This window comes from Ictidomys tridecemlineatus, chromosome 11, assembly GCF_052094955.1.
Source record: "Ictidomys tridecemlineatus isolate mIctTri1 chromosome 11, mIctTri1.hap1, whole genome shotgun sequence".
NCBI lineage: Eukaryota > Metazoa > Chordata > Mammalia > Rodentia > Sciuridae > Ictidomys > Ictidomys tridecemlineatus.
This window is the reverse complement of record NC_135487.1, coordinates 34,239,307-34,264,689: the sequence shown is the minus strand read 5'-3', so window position 1 is coordinate 34,264,689 and position 25,383 is coordinate 34,239,307. Positions and strand designations below refer to the sequence as shown.

The 25,383-nt window shown below is 51.9% G+C and overlaps 1 protein-coding gene across 12 annotated transcripts in view; it reads right to left on the bottom strand.

Moving 5' to 3' along the window:
- The window catches only part of Dmbx1 (diencephalon/mesencephalon homeobox 1), a 33,405-nt gene extending 22,413 nt beyond the window's left edge, over positions 1-10,992 (bottom strand). Inside the window, exons 1-4 of one of the 12 annotated variants that reach the window (XM_078026194.1) lie at positions 10,521-10,991; positions 8,650-8,714; positions 6,020-6,065; positions 2,292-2,417 (exon numbers count right to left, since the gene is read on the bottom strand). In XM_078026194.1, coding sequence (XP_077882320.1) covers positions 2,292-2,300 — 9 coding nt within the window. In that variant the 5' untranslated portion in view covers positions 2,301-2,417; positions 6,020-6,065; positions 8,650-8,714; positions 10,521-10,991. Of the gene's footprint in view, positions 1-1,171; positions 1,390-1,684; positions 1,779-2,291; positions 2,418-6,019; positions 6,066-8,649; positions 8,715-10,520 lie in introns of those variants that run through there. The other 11 variants (XM_078026191.1, XM_078026195.1, XM_078026192.1 and 8 more) reach the window with 11 other exon arrangements.
- Between the last annotated feature and the right edge of the window lie 14,391 nt (positions 10,993-25,383).

Here is a 25,383-nt window from a genome sequence, read left to right as displayed (position 1 = left end):
CCAAGGTCTGCGGCTTCGACGCATACAACCTTAGCGTAATGAAGAGCCTCTTTCCCCCCAGGGCCATTAAATCACTAAAGCCCTCCGGTTTCCCGACGTCCCCAAACCCCAACAGCTTCCAGAAAAACCAGCATCGACTGGCAGACCCAGGACTTCCGTCGTCCTCTAAAACGAAAAGGACCTTCCTGGGCCCCAGACAGAACTTGGGCTGAGCCTGCGCTCAAGACCCCACGGGTTCCGGGCCTTGAGGGATTCCAAACTCCGATAGAATGCGAAAAGGCCGCGGATCCCGAATTATCCCCGCCCCAATCTGGTACTACCTTCTCCGACAAATCACAAGCCCCCAAACCGGGAGTTGCGCCAGAATTCAGGAGAAGTTGGGGCCCCAGATTCGGTGAGAATTTGGCGGAGGGGAAGTTTCTCTCAAGCCTCCTGAATGCACCGCCTGAACCGCCGCGGCTCCTACGCAGGGCCTGGGTGCTAGTGACCAGCCAGAAAGTTCAGCCAGGGAAGCCCAGGACCGGGACAGCCCTTTAGGACCCCTTGCCCTTCGCCGTCCAGGACTGGGTTATGACCACCCGGTGAGAGGCCTAGAAAGGAAAGACCCTGGCAGCACCCCCAACCCTATACTCCCTGCCCCCAAACACCACGAGAGCCGCTGGCCCCAGCCTGCGTTTCCCGCTGGAGCTCGCCCGACCCACTCCAGCTGAGGCCGCGGGAGGCAAAACGAATTCCAAGGAACTCAGGCCTCTGTGCCCTAAACACCCACCTGGAGGACCCTGGCCCGAGGCCGCATCTAAGAGGCCAGAGGCTATCTGTACGACGAACCACCCCAACTGGATGATTCTTGCAGAATCGCAATCGGGGGAAAGAAGACACCCTTGGCGGCAGCCGAGTTTGAGCGGGATCCGCGCGGGCTAGACCAGAGCTGGATCACCCGCAATGCCCGAGGCACCGCATGGTCCGCGAAGGCAGCGAAACTGGGGAGGCGTGGGCGGTCCCTGTGCTCCCCCGGCGAGGACCTGGGCTGCGGGCCTCGCCCCCTCCCCAGCTCCGGCCCCGGGCTCTGCGACGCCCCGGGCCGCATCTGCTCCGCATTACCCTAGCCACCCCCTCCTCGCCGCCGCCCCTTCCAAACTGAGAAGGATTTGTCTCCGTTTAATATCCAAACCTTTTTTGTATTTATTTTTTTTTCCAGGGGCGAAGTAATATCTTCCAAATGAGGCAAAACCGTGACGGATCCGAAGCGTTCTCTGCGGGTGCCTGCGTCTCCGCGGGCCGAGGCTTCCGTCTCCGCCTCAGCGCTTTTCTGCCCAGGGCTCGCTCTCCTCTCTTTCTGCCTAGGAATTTCCAGCTTTTTCTGTCTCCCGGGGCTGCTAGCTCTCTGACTCGGTTATCAGCCTTGGGTGTCACTCACTCTGTCTCCCCCTGTGTATCTCCCTGTCTCTCCCAGATTATCTTTCTGTCTGCCCTTCCACTTCCTCTTGTCCCTGCGGTGTCTGTCTCCAAGTCTCGGTCCCCAAGTCTCGGTCCCCTACAAACTTTCCGATCCTCCCAATGAGTCTGGGACTGCAGGACCGTAAGAGGGGAGGCGGTCCCCGGAGCTCAAGGTCTGCGTCCTTCCCGCTGGAGGCCGTCCCCACGCCCCTCCCGGCTCCTCCGTGCCAGCCCCGCCCGCTCGCACCTGGTTTCCCCGGCCCGCACCACTGCCGCCGCTGCCATCTACGCGCGCGGCGGCCAGGACCGGAGTTTTAAACGGCGTTTCCCGGGCGCCCGGAGCGGGCCCGCGCGTTTCCTAATGGCCTCGGTGACTGCCAATCACACGCCTCTCCCACCCCCGCCCCGCCCCGCCCCGCCGGTGCTGCTGCGCAGCTCTTGGCCTAGGCGGCTGTAGTTCCACCTTCGGTGGATGTGTGGGTCTGGCCGCAAGTCCATCACCGCCCGCACGGTACCTGGCTCGCGGTCCCGGGATCTTTACCTCTTTCCAGGCTGCAGAAGCTGCAAATCGATCCCTGGGGCTAGAACAGGTCCTGGGAAACCTCACCCTCTCGAGTCTCCCCCTGAGCCTGACCCCAGGAATGTGTTGCGGTAGCCTTGGGGTCGCCCTGGGTAACTCCCACCCCCACTGTCACTTCAAGGTTGGTTCAAAGCTGCGCGCGCGCGCGCGCGCGCCTATACACACACACACACACACAAACACACACACACACACACACACACACACCACCCCACCGCAACGCAGTCGCCTCCAGCGCCACCATCCCACCCTACAACCCGCACACTGAACTCACCGTCCACATTTGGTCCAGATAGGGTGGCGCTCCTAGCAGCCGTTCACCTGTCGGGCAGCACGATGCCCTTCGAAGGGGCTGAGAGGCTAGAGGCTTGTTACTCGGACTCTCATACAGTACACTCACCTGTCGGAGGGAGACAGACAGGAGTGGCCCACAAGGGAAAAATCCCGGGCTGGGGTTCTCCGGTTCCTGTCAGCGCCCTGATCCCTCCAGGTGCAACCGGTTCACAGGAAGAGGACGTTCTGGAGCCTGCTCTGCAGCCTGGCCAAACCCAGCCTTGCAAAAGGTGTGTGAGGTGTGTCCAAGAGGGCAGGTTTGCACTCACACTGCCAAAGGGTGTGGAGTCTGGGAGTCCCTGTGTATGCGAATGTGTGGGGGTCTGAGAGGCTCTTGGCCAAATGAGTGTGGAGTGTGTGGGTGTGAGATGTGCATCCCTGCACTAGGACTCTGTGCAACCTGCCTTTGGCCTTGATAATTAATTGTGACTATGATTTACATGTGGCTTGTATCCTTGTGAATGATGCTCCAGAGGCTCTGTGTAACTGTGGGATTTCTTTTGTGTGTTTTTAACGAATCTTTATGCAATTTTCAGCCCAAATCTAGTTATAATCCAGGGGGCTGAGCACAAAGTGGGCATAAAGTCTCACACTTGGGACTAGGACAGCTGATCCCTGGTTCTAGCACCCCTCTGGCCTAAAAGCAAAACTCCTGGGAGCTGAGCTGTTTCCTTGGGGAATCGGCATGGAGAGGAGGGGGGTGTTGGCTGGCCATACTGCCAGTAGACTTTCAAGTCCTAGGCTAGGTAGAGGGGGTCAGGAATTTTGGCCTGGGTAGGGCAGAAGGGGCCACCAGCAGATCTGAGGGTGGGGGTCGATCTTCAGCTAGTTAGGGGCTGGGTGCCTCAGGCAGAGAGCGGGAGGGGGCCTCAAAAAGAGGGGAGGGAAGAGGAGGGGGCGATAAGAGGATTAGGCTGCTTAGACCCTTCTCTCCCACCAGGATCCCCCACCCCCACCCCAAAGCTCCAGAAAAGATTTCTTCTGCCAAAGCAAAACCGTTTAGGCTCGATTTAAAGGGACAAGAAAGGCGGAGGCGGGGGCTTTAAATAACCTTTTAATTTCTCTTCAGGGATCCTGGCCTTGTGCAGGAGGGGTAGGGAGGGGAGGGGAGGGGAGGAGAGAGGACAGGAGGGGAGAGAAGAGGAGAGGGGAGCCTGCCTGTTTAGCTTAGATGATCAAGACTGTCACTGGAACTCCACAGCTGGGGATATGATGGGAAGGGACACTGCACCTCCAACTCAGCTGCCCTCCACACACAAGCACACACACAGAACATTCTGGAAAACTAGCCCTCTACACACACATTGGATCACATGCACATATGTGGGCATAGGGGGGACCCTAAAGTCCTTTCCACAGTAGCATAGGTGTAGTCCTGACCATTCCTATTTGGTAGTGACAGGAAGGTTTGCTGAGAGGGGGGCCCAGGGCTGCCCTCAAGAGGAATCATGCTCCTACTGTGACCCCTCTTTCAGCAGAAGCAAGCATCACCTTTCTTTGCCCAGAGACCCATCTCCAGGGCATCCTTCCCTAGTTCTGAAGGATGATGATTCCTGGGACTGGGTGGGCCAGACCTGCCCAAACTGGAGGCCAGGGTAGCTGCAGATAGCACAGATTCTCCCAGGTAGGGAGGCTTAAGGTCCAACTAGGCACCTGTTCTTGGAAGGAACTAGTCTGCCACATAGGCTCTGAGACCAGTTGAGGAAACCCTTGCTTGCCTCTTATCTCAGCCTGCCAAGGCTCCCATTAGCGCTAGCTATCCTAGGACTGGAGGTGATGGCTGGGTGGCCATTATGCTCTGATCCTCATTATATACATCATAAAGATTCAGATTCCTAAACACCTGGAGAAGCCCACACTACCAGGCCTGACCCATCTTTGAAGGGACACACAGGACACTGGGGGGATATCATGGACAGAGAGATGTTGTCATACACTCACATTCCATCCCTACTAACTTCCACAGACATTTCAGCCCAGGGGCCTAGATTTTGGGTTGATTGTAGATTCCTAGGCCAGTGGGAGTGGACACAAAAATCCCTGGCAAGCTCAATTGCTGGAATGGAAAGTCTAGGAAGAAAAGAGAGTAGGATGGGGAATGAGTCCTGTATGCATTTAAATATATGCACATGTGAACAGAGCCTGTGCTTATGTGGATTTTATTTATAAATTCCTAGGTGTGTGTATGTTTATGTGTGCTTGGGTAGGGAGATGTTTCCAAACCAGGATCAAGAGTAGAGGGGGAAAGAGATGAGTTAATTTAAGAACTTAGGAAAACGAAGTGATCACAGGTGCCAGCTAACCTACCAACTCCAAGGACACTGGGTTCCCAGCTCACTTCCTTGAAAGATCTGGGAAGTGAGGGCCCAAGTCCCCTGTAGTCCCAGAGCAAGTCCCAGCCCCACCATGTCTGGTCTCTCTGAGCTAGGTTTAAAGTAGCAATGCCAAACCCAAATCCCCAAATCCCCTACCCACTCACAACACACAGATACACACACAGTGTGTATGTGTGTGTGATGTGTGTGTGTGTGTGTCTCCCCCCACACACACTCACACACACACCTCTCTCTAACTCTGAGCCTCCCTAGCGCTCACAGGGCAGGGGTTGTGTCCCTAAGAGAACGTCTACGTGGGGCCATTCTCCAGGCGTCCTCCTCCTACCCCCATCCCCCACTTCGTGGGATACTCTCACGAAGAAGAGCCAGGTGCACAAAGTTCGAAAAGGACTAGAGACCGGGTCCCTCCTGCGCCTTTCTTGGGCATCCCACTCTCCTCTGCGTCCAGAGGAGCCTGGAGTTGGGACCCTGGGTCCAGGCTCAGTATGGGGGCGAGGGTCTCTCCCCATCCTTGACCGCTTGCGCCCGGATGGCTGGCGCTCTCTAAGCAGTGGTGGGCAGCTTAGAGCTAATTCGGGAGTTAATGGCAGCGGCCGGCCCCCTGCGGCCCCCTCTGCCGCCCACCCCTACCCTGGGGCCTGGCCGCGGGCCGCCCGCATCTGCGCCGTCCGCAGCGATTCATCATCTTGATCCATGGCGCGCGCTGACGGCGGCCCCGGCCGCGCTGACAAGACTAACAAAGCAATTTGCCACGAGCCATCTCCTGGACAGGTTATTAGCGCGGCCGCCGCTTAAAGAGCCTTCCCCACCCCCTCACCCCCACCCCCAATCCCAGCGCAGGGCAGCTACCTGCTCTGCCCCATCTTCTGGCAGACTACTGCCCCTCCATTCAAAGATGCCCCCGCGTACTCTTGGCTCCCTTCGACCACCCAAAAGTGACACCCCACACACACCCAGTTAGTTGCCTGCATATTCCTTCCTCCCTGAGCTCAAGCTGCTACCTGCTCCATCCCGCTCACACCCATCCCGCTCTTGGAACCCCACCCCCACCCCGCCCCAGCTCTAGACCTTCTCCTCTCCATATTACCTGACCTATCTGCTCACCTTCTCAGAAACTTCTTTACACCCAGCGGGTCTCCCACTCTGCTCTTACTCCTCTCCCCTCTCCTCCACCTGCCCTCCTACCAGCGGATGGGAAACCCCTATTTATTCCCGGCTGATGGGCGTGTTCTCCGTGCTTTTAAGCATACTGCTTTTCTTCTAGGGACAACTTTGCCCCCCTCCCATAGGCTTTGTGGGGTGGGCTGGAGTGGCATCCTACCCCACTACTTACCCAGTGGAGCAGATTCTTCAAAGTAGAGTTTATGACAGAGGGCCTGCTAGAAGGGACAGAGAAAAAGAAGGTGGAAGGTCATCCTGGCATCTCCAAGGTTGCCCTGACTAGGGACTTCTTTGGCAAGAGGCTAGGATGCCAAGGGACTATGATGGGCCTGGTGCAGACAAAAGCACAGAGGAATTCAGGGATTTCCTCAGGGCCACACAGCGGGGTCAAGACAAAGGAGGGACTGACACCTGTGTGGCCTCCCAGGCCTGGGCTTCAGTTTTGTCTACACCCCTCTGGGATGTAGAGGATGCCAAGAGACCTGGATATTCCTACTAAGCTCCCTTCCCACCTGCAGTGAGGGGTGGGGAAATGTAAATGTGTGATGGGTCAATTTGGAGCTATATCTGTGCATTCAATATGAGGGAGAAAAGTGGTATGCATTCCAGTCCCCACACCAGAGTGACTATTTGGTACTTTCAGACAGAAGCTTATTTCTAGAAAAGAAGTCTCTGGGTACAGTGGATGTGGCCTGGTTCTTTAAACGGCAGGCCAGTCTGTGTGAAGGGACTGGATAAGTGCTAGGGGTGCTATTGAGTATATGAGTGTGCATAAGGTCAAGTGTGGTATGTGTGTATATGCATACACGGGGGGGGGGGGGGTTCAATGTTTCCCTCTGAGTGTGTGTGGGCTTCACCCTGTGCATGTGTACATTGGGGGTCATATTTGTCCCTTTGTATGTACATGGAGGCCTGGGAGAGTCCAAACTCTGGCACACGTGTGAACAAGCCTGTGCACACCTAGGGTAACTGACCCTCAAACCAGGAACCCCCACCCCCTTGTTCACTCTTCTCTTAAATTCAGCTTCAGCATTCCCAAACTAGCCTCTGAAGCTGAGTGGTGGGGAGAGACATTACCCTGTTCTAAGAGCCTCCTTCTGAGGGGTGCTCTGTCTACAGGGTAGTTGAGTCTCCACCATAACCCAGGTTGGCATTGGAGGGTCCAGGGTGGGGGTAGGGGGATGGACTGTGTTCCAGGAATCTGGCTTTTTTCTTTTCTTCTGGCCAACCAGGCCACGTCTTCACCCGCGGGGAGGCCCAGCTCTGTCGCTGCCTGAGCCACCACTGCGTCCCTGACGTGAAATATGGGGGGCGCAGGCCGCGCTGGGGAGATTTGTCATCTGTGCTCAGCGGGTGACTCTATCTGCAGACTATTAGAGTATAAAATATATTTTACAAGAGTTTTAGCTACAGGTGACTTGCTCTTTATTACTAGATGTGGGCAAAATCAATACTTCTGTAACTAAAAGATCATTTATTTTGCTTTTTGAAACATTTTTCAACAGGGGCACTGGCTAAGCTTGCAAAGCTATGATTAAGAGTTATGGCGGAGCCTGTTTCCCTTAACCCTTTGCAAACCACACTCATGCATTCCCAGGGCTGGTGCCTGCCCATGGAAATCCAGACACATATTCCAAAGGCAGCAAACACAGACACATTAAATGAAGTTCATGGGCCCCCACCCTAACAAAGTTATTATGCAAATAACCACATTCTCATATAAGTCTATACTCTCACAAGTACCCACAGAAATAGAGCTGCACATAAACCCTTTCCCACCAAGAACACAAATCAAATGCACATGCATACAAATGCATGTGACGTGAAGGCCACTAGCACAGATATCTCCCACTATGGAGATAGTCCATGCTCTCACATACTCACACATATGTATTCTAACATGAGATGTGCACAGTCACACTGTGTTAACTTCAGGATCAGTGGTCAGCTAAGGGCCTCTGAGAAGAGGTTGAAAGGTGCTAAGGGGTCCCACAAATGCAACCATGGCCACTATAGGAAAAGGAATTGAGATAGCCTAAAGATGGGATCTGTGGGACCTGGGCCCTTCTCCAACCAGAACCTATCTTTCCTCAATCCTTCCTTCCCATGACGGTTCTGACCCCTTGTTCGCTTTGTTGTTAACTAAAACATGGAGTGTTTTTTCTGGGAGAGAAGTAGTCATATGAGAAAGATGTATATTGGGTGGGGGGGCGGTTCATGAAAGCTATTTTGGCCTGTCCTAGATGTGGTAAGAAATGGCTACATATTATCCTCAGAATGTCATCAACTAACCAGATTGGGAGAATCATCTATCCATTTTCTGATCTAGCAAATCAGCATTAGCTTGGTTGTTATTTATCTCAGGGTTGGGGAGAGTCATGGGGCAAAGAATAACTTAGTCCACCCATGGGGTAAAGTTCTAATGGTGATATTCCAGACAATGAGACTAGCCAATGTTCTGGGGTGTAGCTCAGTGGTAGAGTATTTTTCTGGCATGCATGAGGCCCTGGGTTTAATCCCTAGCAACACACACACACACACACACACACACACACACACACACACACACAGACACCAGACTGGCCAAGTGTACAGGTTATCAATTGCTATATAACAAGCTATCCCAAAATTTAGAGGCTTACAATATTTATTACCCCCAGTGACCAAGGATTAGGAGCAGCTTAGCTGAATGGTTCTGGCTCAGGGCCTCTTATGAGGTTGCAGTCAAGCTATTGGTCCAGACTAGATCATCTCAAGCCTTGATTGGGGCAGGAGGGTCTCCTTCTAGGAAGGCTAACTCACATGGTTGGTGGTTGATGCTAGCTGTCAGCTGGGGTGCCTGGACTTCTTCATATGGTGGCTGAGATCTGAGAGAGGCAGAAAGAAAGGGAAGGGAGGTGTTTACAGAAGCTGCGGTATTTTATAACATATTCTCAAAAGTGACATCTCATCACATCCATTATTATAAGTCACTAAGCCCAGCCCACAATCAAGAAGAGAATTAAGCTCCACCTCTCAAAAGAAGATGTGTCAGAGAATTTCTGGACATATTTTTTTAATCCACCACATGAGGCAAGGGTACACTTTCCTGCTACCCCATATCTGTAAGATGATGAGCACCTCTTGGTGGCTTCAAGCCCCAGGAAAACCATGAAACTCTCCTACAGTGGGGAGGGCATGACCAGGTAACAGTGGGAACTCAGAAGTAACCCTTGCTTAGGACCATAGTATTGCAGTATAGCAACCATAGTAAATAAATTCATGGGCATTGAAGCCAGACTACCTATGTTCAAACTCAGGCTGGATTACCAGTCATGACCTTAGGCAAGTCACTTAACCTCTATTCCTCAGTTTTCTTATTTGTAAAATGGGAGAAGTAACCAAATAAGCATACTTACTTCCTAGGGTTGTTCTAGAGACTAAATGAATTAAAATTTAGCACAGTGCCTGGTAGGTGGTAAATGCCACATAAATATCAACTAATACTATCAGTCTTTATCTCTCATTAGCAGCCCCCTCCCTGTGGACACTTGCTCACAAAGGACTTATTGAGCACCTTTGATGTTCCTCCTACTAATCCCATATATCTACCATCACCCCAATTACCCTGAGCTCTCCATATCACCTGCCCCAGGGGTGACCTGGCTGGGGGCTGATTAAAAGGGCTGGGCTCCATGAGCTCCATTTGACCCTGCCAGCCCAGCACTGCCTTTTGTGGCCTCTCTGGGAATGTTGTGCAATATGTTGGCCACAAACATTTTATGAGCAAGAGGACAGGAAGAAATTTCCCTCTATCGACCGCAGTCAGGCCTGCTTGCTCTCCCTCTTCTTAAGTCTCTTTGGCAATGGGGAGGCCAAGGCCAAATCTACAGTCCCAGCTTCAAGACCCAGCAGTCTGGTATCAGGACCACTTCCCCCCACCTTTCCAGGGCTAGATGCTAGACCTCAAAAACTGCCCCCACCCACCTAGCCCTGGCCCAAAGGGGGAGGCAGAGTTCCAATCCAGGTGACCTGGGTGATAGGATCTCTAGATTCCTCAGCCCTTTGTGGCAGGCACCCTCTTCAAGGTCTCCTGGCCCAGGAGTCCAAGACATTTCACTCAAATACCAATAAATAAGTAAGGTTTTGGTAGGAAATTTTTCATAAAGCTGAATCAATTTAATTTGAAGCTCTATTCTGGGATTATGTCTTTTCTAGTTGTTTTTTTTTTTTTTGATGCCAAAATATCCTTTCTTTTATGAAATGATGCTGACAGGAGTTGGTAGTGTTCCCTCCATGCCCTTATATGGCAAAATTAATAGCTGGCAACTTATGCTGGAACCCACATTTAAAACATTTTTTGGCTGGCCCATGAAATCCAAACATGAAATGCCATGACCACTCTCTTCTGCGTAGGAAGCACAAAACCAAAACTGCTCCCTCCCATTCAGAACGCCTGCTGACCTCTAGCCTGGGCTCAGATACCTGGTGAAGGGTAAGCTCATCACATTCCTGCCTCAGCTCTGCCAGCAACTTGGTGTGATCCTGGAAAAGCCCCTTTCTCTCCTCAAGCCCTGGCTGGTCCTCTTGTTTGCTCAGTGAGCAGGTAGGACTGATGTTCTTCCTGTCTATATCTAGACCTACTCCCACCTCAACCCTGGCCACCACCTCCCAACCCTCCCTGTTATACTCACCCACCTCTCTCCTCCCTGAGATGACCACAGGTGGACGTTAACATGCTGGGGGAGGCACATTAGGCCTTGCCAGGCTCCACTGGGGAAACAGTCTTTGAGCGAGGGGCAGGGGGATGGGAGAGGTCTTCTGCCTTTGGCCTGGGGAACCTTTGGGATGCACCAGGGAGGGAGAGAAGGATTTGTCTCAGGGCTAGGCCTGCACTGAGTTCTTGGGACCCCCCCTCCCCTCCCTGCCCCCAAGGCTTGGCTAGAGCACAAGGGGCCCCTTTGTGGGGCCTAATCTCAAAGCACTGCGGCTTTAGCGACCTTCAGGGATGAAAGCGCCAGGAGCTGGCTGCCGGGGAGGTGGTGTGGGGGCAGCCCTGCTAATCCCTGCGCTTTCGCCAAACAAAGCTGCCAGGAGGGGCTGGCTCCCAGGAGATGATCCAGAGAACCAATTCCCCGAGCCTAACCCGCTCTGACAGCCCGACAAGGAGAGGCCCGCTGCCCGCCCCCATGGCCCAGCTAGGCCACAGGAGCTGTGGGGAGGCCTAGCCTGGGACTGGTGGGCACTCCCTCTGTCCACCCATGAACACCTCTCTCTATGCAGGAGGACTTGTTTCTCTACTTCCACTTCCAGTGTTCAGCTCCATTGGTCCCTAGTTCCTCAGCCCCCAAAACACCTCAACCTCTTCTTAGGCTGGATACCTGACCTCTCCCATACCCCACTTCCTAACTCCCAGCCTCTAAATTCCTCAACATCTTAAATCCCCAGCCATCCTCAATATCATCCCATTCCTTTGTACTCCAGACCCAGACTCCTTACCTCCAGTTTTCTAACTCCTAATTTCTCACCTTATCCCCACCCACCAGACTCCTGTCCTCAGCCATCCAATCTGCCCCTCTGGGTTCTTGGCCCCCCAGTCCTTAATTCCACCTCATTTCCTCCAGCTTTCATGCCCCAGTGCCCCATGTCCAACCTCACAGAACACCAGCCCTTGTTCTCCCAACCCTTTCCCTCTTAGGCTGCCTGATGGCCCAGTCTTTCCACAGGACCTGTCTGGCTCACTCTTCCCCTCCGCCATCCCAGCTGAATAACCAACCGTCCCTGTGCCCAGGGTGCCCAGCCTGACCATATACTCAGCCTGACCATACAGAAGGCTAAGGAGAGAAGTGTCTGATTAAACCCAGGCTTCCACCAGACACTCCCTCCACCCATGACCACCCTGAAATCCTGACATATCATTTCAACTTCACAGGTGAGCAGCATCATGGCAAGAGGGAGGGGCAGGAAGAGAAGGATTTGTCTCAGGGCTAGGCCTGCACGGAGTTCTTGGGACCCCCCTCGAAGGAACAACAGTCTGAGGAAGCAGCTCAGAAGGCTAGCTTCCTAGGGACAGGTTGTCAATAGGGCTGGGTTATCCAGGCAAGCACTCTGCCACTGAGCTACTTCCTCAGCCCCAATAGGGCTGGGCTCTCTGCCACCATCTCTCCCCTAGGCTGAGGACACCCAGGATGTAGCAATCTCCACCAGACCCAGAGAGGGCCAAGCAGCAGGGGTCACCCAGGCCAGCAAAGGCTACTGAGGAAAAAGGATGGCTTTGGAGTCTACAGGGGAGGGGCTGGGCAGGGCAAAAGGGTTGGATTCCCAGGAGAGGGGTGGGGGCCAGGCCAGCCCAGAGCATTTTCCCACCATGGCCTCTGCCTGGCTCCACTCTACTAATCTGATTAGGATATTTACCAACCTCCCGTGGCCTGCTTCTGGTGGGGGGTGTGCAGGGATATGGTAGGCTGAGAATCTCAGTTCTAGTTCCCAGTGTACTGGGAGGCCCAAGAAATTGTCAATGTGCCCTGAAATAACTGCCCCAGGCCATCCCTCTTGCCCACCCCAGGTCATAGGGCTATCTGAAAACTCCTCTCCATCAAGTCAAATCTTCTTCAGAAAGTTCCCTTGCCAACCTCTGTTTCTAGATGCCTGGGTCCTCTCCAAGCCCTCTTTAGGAACTTGAGATGAACCATCACAGAGATGTAATAATAATGATATGAATCAAATTTGGTGCAGCACCTCTCTTTTTGAGGACCAGTGAGCCTTCAGGCACTGAGGTCAAAGAGGGTGGTGGTTCAGGACCTGGGAGCTCTTCTACCTGACTGGAATCCATGTTCCACATAGTTGTTTTGACCTCACCCTCAGGTTCAGCCTCTTTTGAAGCAGGGAGGAGGGCACTCACTCACTCTTTCTTGCACACATGCACACACACCTACACATACCTGTGCACACATATGCACAGGCTATTTATGAATGTATCCATTGCCACATTGTCACAACTGTCACGTAGAATGTGGTGAGCCTTCACTATGACCAACAGGAAATCTATAGGGGATGCCTTGGATGTGGCTTGCCCTGGATTTGCTTTCTTCATTGGTGTGGATATGAGAGATCTGTGGGTCCAGGATATTGCCGTAGATGAGAGGAGGCTTGCAAGAAGACTCTTGTTCCTTATTTCCCCCAAAATGGCCAGCCTTCATGAGGGTGGATGACAGTGGTGATGACCCTCTCCAGAGGAACCAGAGTACCTTCTTCCTCTCTCCTGCCTGAAGGGTCTAAAGCCCCCAGCTCATTTAACTTTTTGCAGGATTTCAAATAAAGTTATTTTGGGGAACAGATAAGAGATTCTTTAAAAAGTTAACATCCAGGGCCAACTTTAGAGTGGGATAAACAAAGTTTACCCCTGTTGGGGCTGGGGATGTGACTCAGGCGGTAGCCTGCTCGCCTGGCATGCGTGCGGCCCGGGTTCGATCCTCAGCACCACATACAAACAAAGATGTTGTATCAGCCGAAAACTAAAAAAAAAAAAAAAAGTAAATATTAAAAAACTAACTCTCTCTCTCTCACACACACTCTTAAGAGAGAGAGAGAGAGAGAGAGAGAGAGAGAGAGAGAGAACCCCGTCAACATTTACCCCTTTTGAGTAATTCCAGCTATGGATTCTGAGACTAGTGATACGTCACTAAGGATTGGGCTCCCCCTACTGTCAGATTTTAGGAACTGCACCCTCCCCAGAGTCTTTGCCCCTCCTCCCAACACACACCAACAACTTGATTCCCACAATGATTCAAGGCCTTCTCCTCTCACTTCCAGATGCCCTTAGTTGGATTTAAAATATATATATTTTATATATATATATATATATATATATATATATATATATATATATATATATATATATATATATATATCCTTCCTTTGGGTCCCAAATTCTCTACCATAAGCTAACTGAAAAAGACAATGGCCAGGCTGAGACAGGGGGTAATTGTGGGGAAGATGGTTTCACAGATTAAATCCTGACTTTTTAGTCCCAAAGAGGTGGAAGGAAAGGAGGCATTAACACAGGAAGGGGTTAAGACAGAGCTAACACAGTCTCTGTGACCCAGAGATTGGGGATAAAAGGACAGGGAGGAGGGATCTGATGAAGGAAGACAAGACAGATCAGAAGGGCACAGGTGAGAAGTTGGTGTCCCTAGCTGCCTGCCATCTGCTGGTCCATATCCAGCCCTACCCAAGAGGCTGCATGTCCAGCCCTGAGGACTGTCAAGCCTGTGACTGATGGCCAGGCCCCTGCTGGGGGCACTGAGGGCAGCCACTCAGCAGAGGCAAGCAGCTTGGATGTCTGTGGCCTGTAGACTATGGGGCATGGTGGAGGCAGTGGGCAGAACAGATTGAGTTCAGTGACGTGGTCAGAGGCCCAGACCTCAGGGGGTGGTAAGTTGAGCTGTGGCCTCTCCCTCCCATTCCTCTCTGGCCCAGGGATTCTGGCTCAGGCAGGCCCAGCCCCTGTCTCCTGTTGCAAAGCCCAGGAGGGGATTGTCCAGCCAGCCCAAGGGCTTAGGCTTCTAGCCTGCCAGGCACCATTCAGGTTAGGACAGAGCCCTTCCTTCCAACCCTTCCTAGGTGTGCTATCCATACAGTTAGGCCCAAGCTCATTTTCTACTCTGTCTCATTTTCTCCCATCCCCTTGGTGTTCTGAATGTGTGGGCAAGAAAAAAAAAATTTCTTTTTGGTGGGTGTGGGGTGTTTACTGAGGATTGAACCTAGGGGCACTTTCCCACAGAGCTATCTCCCCAGGTCTTTTTAAAGTTTTATGTTTTGAGACAGAGTCTCCATAAATTACTTAGGGTCTCACTGAGTTGCTGAGGCTGGCCTTGAACTTGCAGCCCTCCTGCCTCAGCCTCCCAAGTAGCTGGGATTACAGGCATGCACCATAGTGCCTGATTTAGAAAGGGTTTTAATGAGACTATACCCAGATTCTCCAGTCCCAGATGCATGTCTTCCCAAAGCATTGGCCTTCCCAGACTCCTGAGGAATTTTGTCATTCCCCTTTTCTCAACAAGGATGAGGGGGTGAGCCCAGGGTCCTTACTCAGGGTTCTTCCCACAAATTCCTCTGTTTCTTCATTACCCTGTAGTGGATTCAGCCATCTGTCCTCTTTTACACATGAATTACATACAGCCCAGAAGATCTGTGGCCATGAGGAATAGTGAGAGCCAAACAAAGCAGACTTGAGGCCTTCCTTATGCCTCTAAACCCTGTGAGGTTGACTTGGTTGTAGGTGAGTGAACTTAAGAGGACTGGTACCAAGAAAGGCCAACCAGGACTCCAAATGAGGAAGCACTTGGCATTGAGACAGATGATAGAGGGAGGTGTTGAGCTTCACACAGCAGAAAGAGTTCAAGAAGAGGCTGGAGAAGGGAGGCTGAAGGGAATGCTCCTTGAGGCTCCTTCCAGACCTAGAGCCCCAGGTAGAACCAGGGAAGATCACCTCCCCGCCAAACAGAACCCTTGCTTGCCTACTCCTCTTCTTCCTAGACACATGGCCAGAAGGAAGCATCTGAATGGCCTCCTTTCTCCAGCTTCCCCCCCTCCCACCTCCATGTCCCCCAAGAGAGCCTGGTGTCTGGACCTAGTCCATCCCCACATCCCACAGATGCCCCCTCCCTGTACCCCCCAGGCTTCTTGCTGTGCCTGGCTGAGTGAGAATGGGGACGCTAAGGGGCCAGGGAGGGGGCTCATCAGCAGTTGCAGCGCTGCTAATAGACCATCCTCGGCCACATCCTATTACTGCACATCCCCTCCCCAGCCCCCCAGCCTGGCCAGCCTGCGCCTCTCCGCGGCCCCGGGGACCAGGCATCAGATTGGAGTCAAGATTCCGAGAGTGTCATTTGCCGCCGTTGATGGTGCTGATAATAGGGACGGGCTGGCGGGCGGGGAGCGGCGGCGCAGAGGCGGATTCTCTATTAAGGCTTCCGCTCAGTGCAGCAGCAAGCGAGAGGCAGCCCCGAGCCGGCACTGGGAAGCTAGGCCAGCAGAGTTCTAGGATGGGATGGGCAGCTTACCTCTGCTGCTGGCTGCTTTATTAGCACAGGCCAGACAGCGGCAGGGAGCACAGGGACTGGATAGTTAAGGGGTCAGGGGATGCCAAATCCCAGGAAGGAGTGGAGGACAAATGGGAAGACCCAATCCACACTTCTCCCACTCAGTGCCCCTGAGATCTGCTTCCTTCCCACTTCACTGCCTGAGACCTAAAGCCCTCAGAGGCTGGACAGAAAGTGTTGTCCTGCTTTCAAAGCAGAATATTAAAGAAGGTCAGGAATTCTCACTCCCTGACCCAAGAAACCTGGCAGAGACTCCCTTCAGCAGCTACAAAGCCCTGCTGGGAGCTCGGTCAATGGATGTTCTTACCACAGGCCTTCACTGTTCCCGCATGCCCCATCACCTTCCCCTTCCCCGTTATCTCCATCAATGCTGCCATCCCTCCCCTCTGTCATCACCACCACTGCCATCCCCAACACCTGCCCCACTTACCCTTGCTGTCCCCAACTCCATCATCATCACCCACTGGCAAGTGGTTAAGAGCACAGACTCAGGAGCTCCACCAGTTCCTAGCTGGGTTATCTTTGATAACATTTAAAAAAAAAAAAAAAAAAAAAAACCTCTAGGCCTAATTTGGCCACCTTTAACATGGAGATAAGTAGTAACTACTTCATAGGTTGTAATGATTAAAGTCACTGCATATAAAGTGCTTAGAACAGTGTAAGACTCAACAAAGTTTAACACATAATTCATGCTCAACAAATCTTATCATTGTTATTACTATCCCTGTTCTCACCACTATCAACTTTATCACACCATCTCCATTAGCATCACCTCTTCTGCCTTTCTTAATAGTATTAGTTGTTGTCACAGCATTTACTGTGTCCACTACTCTAAGGACTTAGAGAGATTAATATTTAATCCTCAAAGCAACTCCATGAGGCAGGCATTATTATCCCTATATTACAGACGAGGAAACTGAAGCACAGAAAACTTATATAACTTGCCTAAGATCACACAGCCAGAAAACTATATAACCAGAAGACAAAACCAGGCTTTCAAAGCAGAATCTCTGCTCCTAGCTACCATGCCAGACTATCTCCTACTAGCTAGCAGACAGCGAGCATTGCCATCTTTTGACTATTACTTGCCCATCACCTCCACTATTATCAACACTCCAATTCTGTCCACACCTTCATTCGCACACTAACACCACCACCTCCTCTGAGGCTATCTCTAGCCCCTTGATTGTTTTCCTCATCCCAATATCAATCAACATTTTCCCCCAATACTGAAGATTAAACCGAGGGGTGTTTAAGCACTGCACATCCCCAGTCTTTTTTAAAATTTTTTAAATTTTGAAACAGAGTCTCTCTAAGTTGCTTAGGGCCTCACTGAGGCTGTCCTGGAATGTGCAATCCTCCTGCCTCAGCCTCCGAGCCCCTGGGATTACAAGCATGTGCCACCGCACCCTCTGCATCTGTCTTCAGCCAGCATCTTATCTTCAGCACTATTATTCACAGCCTACTTAGAGCAGATTCTTTCCTCTGTGGTCCCTAGGCCTTATGCTCTGAGAAGCATGCATGTCCTCTATTAACATGACCAAAAGTGGAAAGAACTAGAGAATATAGATTGCTACCAAGCTATTCAGGAGTCAGCTAGAATTTAAGGTCAGCTGAGGCCCACAAGATATGCTTTGCAAAGCTGACTTTCAGTTCCCCCAGGAACCCTTGGGACTTAAGCCCCTCTTAGCACTATCAGAGCCTCTTGTGTAGAAAGATACCTTCCAACTCCCAAACACGGTGGCAGGGGGGTGCAGATTTGCCACCACAGACACAAGCCCCCATTTGGCTACTTAGATTGTTGTTGTCAACTCAAAGCCTTGAAAAGAGGGACACAGCCTCATTCTTTTCTGTCTCACTTCTCTGTTACATCCTCCACCACCCACCCACCCCCAGCATACACTCAACACCAGTGAATAAATGGACAGAGGGGCTCTACCTGGGCCTGAAAGGGAAGGGAGGGGGTTCTTGCTGTCCACAATACCAAAATAGATCTTTGTTCTTTAGGGACCTGCAAAGAAGGCCTCTCATCCTTTACAGTTAAGAACCCTTATTTCCCAGAGCTCATCACAACTTGCCATCATTGTTTTCAAAGCCCACTAGCATTGGAAGAATCTGTCCCTATTTACAAGGTCCATGACTGTTTCAGGGCCCTTTCATTGTTTGCAGAGCCTGAAATCATAAGCAAAGCTCATAAGTGTTTGCAGAGTCAATTACCATCTGGGGAGCACACCCCATCACTAATTTCTGAGTCTGACACTGTCACAGACCCCACAATAATTTGCTGAACATTCTATCATTTTCAGAGCCCAAGACTCTACAAAGATCATCCTTATTTGTAAAGCCAAACCCCACATTTAGGTGGAATTATTGTTTATAGAGCCTGTCTCCATTGGCAGAGCCAGGCTCAAGGCTGTGTACATACAGGTTCACAAGAGGTTCTTACGACCTATTCCCTTCAAGATATGAGGATAGATAAAAGATAGAAGAAAATGGAACCAGAAGGAAAGAAAGGAAATAGACAACATAGAAACTGGCATTCATTCAACAAGACTCCTATAGGCCTAGGATTGTGTTAAGCTCTATAAACAAAGAATGTGGAAATGAACAGCTTCCCCTCTCCATTTAGTTCTTGAACAACAGCAGTCTTGGAACCTGAGCATAAAGACCGCCTAGAGCCACACAGAGGATGATCAGTGGTAAGAACTGAGCCTTGAGATAGAGTCAGAGAGATACATAGAAACACTGGAGATTCAGAAACAAAGAGATGATGGAAAGCCAGAAAGAGAAATCACAGAGAAATAAAGACAGAGGTAGAGATTCAGGGTCAGGGACAGATTCATAGGTCCATGGAGAAATAATTGGACATAGGGAGAACTTGAGAGACCGAAATAGAGGCAGAAAGACCAAGAGCAGAGAAATCCAGGGAACAGGAGCCAAGAGGACATGAGATGGCATCAGTTGGAAAGAGCTCCTGTTCTGTCTACCCTCTAAGAGTCCAAAGCAGCAGTCAAAGGTCAGCGAGGCTCTTATTAATGAAGTAAAATAAGCCCTTCTCAGGATGCTCTGTGCAGGGGCCATGAAGGAATCCACTGGGTACAATCCCATTCTTGGGTAACAATGTGCACACTGCCCAAGCCCAGGGTTTGAGCTTGTCCCTGACTTTCCTTCCCACCTTGGGCATGGCTCAAGGGATTGTCATCTTGAGTTCAAGTGGGTTCTTGGCCTGGAATGTGGTAGGCAAGTGCTTTCCTTGTGCTTGACGCCAGCCACGGTGTCAAGGAGGGCTTTAGCCCTCCCCCCAACCACCAGCAGTTCTGAACCACCCCTCAAAAGGCAGGCAATCTTCATAAAACAGCATACTTACTATGCAGAGCCAGCAGGCAGGGCCTCAAGCCCCCCTTCCTCCAGTCTGCCCCCTGTACACCCCCATATGGAACCCTTCCTATTTCCACTGCTAAGTAGGGTCCCCCAGGCTAGATAATTGGATGACTTTCTTGAAAAGGTCCCTGATGGTTTCCAGCTGTGTCGAGGGTACAAAGTAAACAGAAGCTTGGGGCCCAGCACAGTAGGCACAATCAACTAAGGAGGTGCTGTAATCAGGGAACTCTCTTTTCTGGCTCTATGCCCCCCATGTCCAGGGCCAGTATGGAGTCTGCCCAAACTAGAGAAGGGCAGAGACTTTACCTCTTCACCTGGGCAGAGAAGAGGAAGGAGGAAAGCATGCAGGCCCTGGGGCAGACCTGGAGTCCCACTTCAATCTGTACCCCTTTGCCCCTGCCCCCAGCCTCAGATGGGCCACGGGCTTCTCTCTCCGGGAAGGTAATGGCTTCTGGCCTGAAACAACTGAGCCACTGAGCCACTTCAGATTCAGCCTCTTCTCTCCCCACCTACTTCCACCCTTCCCCTGTACTGAGTACAGGCTCTCCCCTCAGGGTAGACTGACCCCTTCTGGTTCCCCATTCCCTCCATGTGAAGCCTGAATGAGGAGAGTGAAATTGTAGTGGATCCCAAGGGTCTCTCTTCTCCCCAGCCTCCCTCACTTGCAGGAGGGAGTGTCAAAGTCTCATTGGCTATTGGATTCTTTCTGCAGTCTGCCTGTTCCAAACTACAAACAATAGTAATAATAATAACATTTCCCACAGCTCAGGCACCTGCCCTGTACCCATCACTCTGCCTCATGCTTTATATTTCCATCTACAGATCCTAGGAGGAAGGCGTTATTCTATTCCTATTTTAAAGATGAAGCCTGAGGCAGAGAGAGACTAAGTATCTTGCCCAAGGGTACATATCCATCAGATGGTTCCCCAGGATTTAGATCAGGGCAGTGCTGAGGGAAGGAGGCCCACAGCCCAGCTCAGAACCATGGAGATGCTGCTGAGTCTGCACCTGGAGGCTCCCCAGATGTGTGGAAAGGTGACTTTTCCCTTCTTATTCTCTCTGGCCCCACAGGCTGAGAGAATCCCAGGAAGTGAGGCTTCTGCCTCAGCTGGCCCTCCCTGTAGCCTAGCCACTGATTAATTGTGACCAAGCATTCCCTGTAGCTTTCTAAACAGATCTCCCCCATTGGCAACCAGGGAGCCCTTCCTGAGCATGAAATCAATCCTAGATTGCACGGGGGTGTGTGTGTGGGAGTGTTGGATGCCTTGATGCGGGTGGGGTGGAGCTGCGTGGTAAGTCCTGTCCAATGGGTGGTGAATGCCTGGAGAAGAGCATTTACTGTGCTTTCTTCTCCATGGTTGGACTTCCCCATCTTCTCCCAGAGATTCAAAACCAGAAAGGCCGGGCTGAGGATGTGGCTCAAGTGCTAGCGCGCTCGCCTGGCATGCGTGCGGCCCGGGTTCGATCCTCAGCACCACATACAAACAAAGATATTGTGTCCGCCGAGAACTAAAAAATAAATATTAAAAAATTCTCTCTCTCTCTCTCTCTCTCTCTCTCCTTAAAAAAAAAAAAAAAAAAAAAAAAAAAAAAACAGAAAGGCCAAAATAGAAAAAGCCCACACAGGGGGCTGGGTATGTGGCTCAAGCGGTAACACGCTCGCCTGGCATGCGCAGGGCGCTGGGTTCGATCCTTAGCATCACATAAAATAATAAAGATGTGTCCATCGAAAACTGAAAAATAAATATTAAAAAAATTCTCTCTCTCTCTTTTAAAAAGAAAAGAAAAAGCCCCCACAGGGCCAGGACTTGGTTATGGCAGTACAGGGTGAACATCTTCTCTCCATTCCCAGCATCATGAAATACCCAGAGGATATTTTTTTTTCTTTTCTTTTTTAGTACTAGAGATTGAACTCAGGGGTGCTTAACCACAGAGCCATATCCCCAGCCCTTTTTTATTTTTATATTTTGAGACAGGGCCTCTCTAAGTTGCTGAGGCTGGCTTTGAACTTGTGATCCTCCTGCCTCAGCCTCCCAAACCACTGGGATCAGGTAAATGGCACTGCTCCCAGCTCCAGAACATATCTTCACTCTGCCATTCAGCACTGACCAAGGTCCTGGGTTAAGCTCAGACCCCTCAAAGTAGACCCCAGATGCTAGAAATAATTACGCACTTTCCAGTGACAACAAAGGTGAGTGTGATGCACACAGGCACACACATGCTCACAGCGTGGGAGCTGAGGATTGCAGACAGTGCTTTGCTTGCTAAAGACTAATTGACCCTGACCCCTCCTTTCCACACCAACAGGTCAGCCACAGAGTCACTCCATTACGACCTAGACCACGGGGTGGGGTGCCCTCCATGCCACAGCCATTGCCCTATGACACCCTGACAGCAATTCAATGTCCACTGTCTGTCCAGAGTGCCTTTTTCAAGGGCTCAGTGTGTGTGAAGAATGTGTGTATGTCACAGTGTGCATCCAAGGTAAGTGTCTATCTGTGGTCAATGTGTGTTCACTATGCAGCTGTGATGCTTGTGTGAGAGGTGCAAGGCTCTGATAAACACCACTGCCCACAAATATATCCTGTCTCAAAACATACATGTTACCATTGATATACACAGACTGTGAACATACACTGAGAGTGAGCACATATGTGGATCATGAGTAGTCTCTAATCACAGATACTGATCATTTCATAGGTGAAAAGAGACTGAGGCTTTCCTCATAAACTGCCTGGGGTTGGTTTGGAGCTGGGTTCTTTGCCCTTTTTCCAATGGGTCAATGGAAGCCACCCCTTCTCTCCCCAGCCTCCTTCCTGACAGCTCCTGAAAGAAGCTGCAGGCTCAGAGGAGCCTAGTGAGTAAAGTCTAAGAACCCCAGTCCTGCAGAGATGACCCTGTAGCTAGAGTCACCAGGCGAATGCAGCCTACTTCCCTGTCCAGTGTACCACAGTCCTCTCATCTACCCGAAGGCCCCAGTTGCAGAAACCAAGACTGTGCCCAGAAGCAAGATATAGTAGAAAACACAGAGACATTAACACACAGTTGTTCTCAGCGTCCTTTAGACCAGATTGGGGAAGGTCTGTGGGAGAAGGTAGGTGCAGGATAATGCACCTGGCTAAGCCTGCACGGGCCTTCTTGTGGCGGAACGAGGTTTCTGCTGGGATCACGGGGAGGCACCACATCTGAATACAGAATTGAACGTCTTTGAGTGTGTAAATGCTCACGCGAGCCAGTGCTGTGTGAGCCACCGTGGGCCTGCCTATGTGAGATGTCAAGCCTGGGTGTGTGTTCACGAATGTAATCGCGGCTGGGGAGGGTGAGTGTGAGCCAGAGCGCGCGTCGTGGGCATGGGCGCGCAGGTTCTCGCGGGCCTGCGGGTTGCGCGTGTGCGCGCGTGTGCATGGAAAAGTGTGGCTGTGGCGGGTCGGGAGGGCGCCGCGCCCCACCCTTTGGCTTCTCTCGGGGCTGGCGGTCCAGCATTTACCCAGCTGGGAGAAGTCTCGGCCGCCCGGGGGAGTCTCCGCCCCCTCCGCCCGAGTAAACTTTTCCCAAATCCGCGAGCCGCTTAGGGCGAGCCGCCCCCGAGGCCTAATCCGCGCCCCCCGCGGATCTGCATAATCGGGTTAGCGGCCGCGCTCCCTCCCGCTCCCGCCGCCGCCGCCGCCGCCGCGCGCGATTCTCTCGCTGTCACTTAGGGAGGCTCAGCGCGATTTGCGGCCTAATCCCCCGGGATCGCTCGGCCGCCGCTCCCCGAGGGGCCGCCAGATTGTTCCCTTCATAATTGATTGACTCTATTTGCCGGATTGGGACTTCAAAGCGCCGGCGGCGCGGGGGCGCCTGGGAAGGAGCGGGGCCCGCGGCGGGCGGGGCTCAGGGCCTGGCGCTGTCGCCCGGCCTGGAGGTTGAACATGAGATGTGCTAGTGATGAAGTGGTGATCAAGTCGTGGCCACAGCGATAGGTCTGGCCAGGCAATGATATCTGCGCTTCCCCAGTGCATTCTACGTCCCCCCAAAATGCACAACAAGCAGCTTTCGAGCCTGCAAGGTGTTCTCCCCATTTTCCAGGCGAGCAAACAGGTTCGGAGAGGTTTTTTTTCATTCTCTGGACACCTTCTCTAGCCCAGCTTTGCTTTAGGTTCTGAAGCTACAGCTGTGAGCCAACCGGACCCTGTCTTAACTCTAGTGGAGGAGGCAGGTGGACGTGCAAGACACAGAAAATAAAGGAGCAGAAAATAACCCCCAGATGACCTGGTAGCGACTTGGGCGGAAGTATTAGATTAGACTGAGTGGTTACAGGTTCCTTAAGGAAGTGTGTGTTCCCTGAAACCTGAATGGCCCAAAGCCCTCAGCTCTAGGAAGGCCTAGGCCACAGAGGGGACACAGGCAGAAAGCCCCCCCACCCAAGGTCACCCCATCAGCACACTAGTTAACTAAGGATGACTCTGCTACCTGATTTCAAAACATAAAGGCAGAAACCCCACCTTTCCTTTTCTACCCCCAAGCATAGACCAAGCCCCAAACTCAACAGAAATGCCCAGACCCATTAGTGCAGGAAAACTGTCCCTTACTCCCATGGGCTCCTGGTTATTTCATCTCCCATTGAGGAGAGGCTGTCCTGGTGGGAAGCTTTGGACTCCCATCCTTTCTGGACCTATGGCCTGCTGTTATCCACCCGCTGAGGAGGAGGGAGTAGAACAGAAGGGAGCTGGAGCCCACCCCCCTTCCCCATCCAGCCACAGCCAGGCTCCCAGGAATCCCTGGCCCAGACTTGGGAATCCCCAGAAACGCTTAATTAATTCTTGATTACTCACTGTCTCTGCAGCTGCTATTAACCACCTCCCCAGCCTGGGCCCAGTTAGGCCATGTAATTAAATTAGCGCAGGGTGAACACTTCCAGGCAGAAGCCAGGTACTCCTGCTGGGCCTCTCAGAAGTTCTAGGGGGCTGATGAGGAAACCAAGGCTCAGAGACACCAACAGGAACTTTCAGGGCCACTCCACAGGGATATAAGTGTACCTCCCCAGAATTAGTGCTGGCCCCCTCAGTCCCACCTCTCTTGAGACCTCTGCTCTCAGCACATATTTTACACCTTACATGTCTTTAAAACGACAAGAGATTTGCTGCTGTCCTTAATTAAATTTATGCCAATTCACTGAGCTTTCGGAGGGATGGATTTGGAACAGGGGAGGGGAACCCTGGATTTCCACAAGGTGGGAAGTGGAAGACAAGGCCTTTGCAGCCTGGAGACTTTTCCCACCTCCAAGATCAAAGAGGTGGGGCAGAGAGAGATTGGGGCGAGTATTAGAGGACCTGGCATTCTCCTGGCAGAGTGATAGCAGGAGAAGGGAGACTGTTAAGAGGACTCAGGCTCTGCCCACAGCAGTTGCCTTGAGTAAAGGTGGTGAGGACGCTTTCCTTTTTACAGAAGAAACTAGAGAAAATAGAATATAGCCTGAAAGAACACCCTGAGGGGGGAAGTGTACACACGGTAAGCAAAGGCAGAAGGGGCTAGAGAATTGGGGATACCTGTTCAGAGTGGGAGGGCCTCCCTGGAGCCTTTCCTGCTACATCCCATTAGCCAGGCCTCCCTCCCTGCATCCTTTCCTCCCTCAATCCTGGGAGATGCTGGCTGACAGCCCTCCCTCCCCTCAAACCCAGCTCCTTGTCACTTCAGGAAATCAGAAATAAGCCTTAGTGATTAGAGGGAGAGGAGAGGGAGATGGGGCTTAGAGGCCCAGGCTCAGGGAGGTGTTAAGAGGGAGTGGGACTCAGAGTATTAGGGGGGCAGAGCTAATAGCTGCACTGGCTGCCCCTCCCCCAGGGCTGCAGTACCCAGGGAGGAGGGAAAAAGGGGGACAGGGAAGGGGAAGGAAGAGGCGATGTAGAAAGAGGTGCAGAAGGGGAGAAGGAGGTGAAGAAAGAGAAGCTGAAGTGGGGGCAAGGTGGGAGGAATGGGAATGGGGAAGGAGAGAACGGGCAGAGGAAGTAAAGGAAAGGGGAAGAGGGAAGGCAGATGAGGAAAAGTGCAAATCGAATAAGATGTCATTGGCCAGCGAATAGGGTAGGTCATG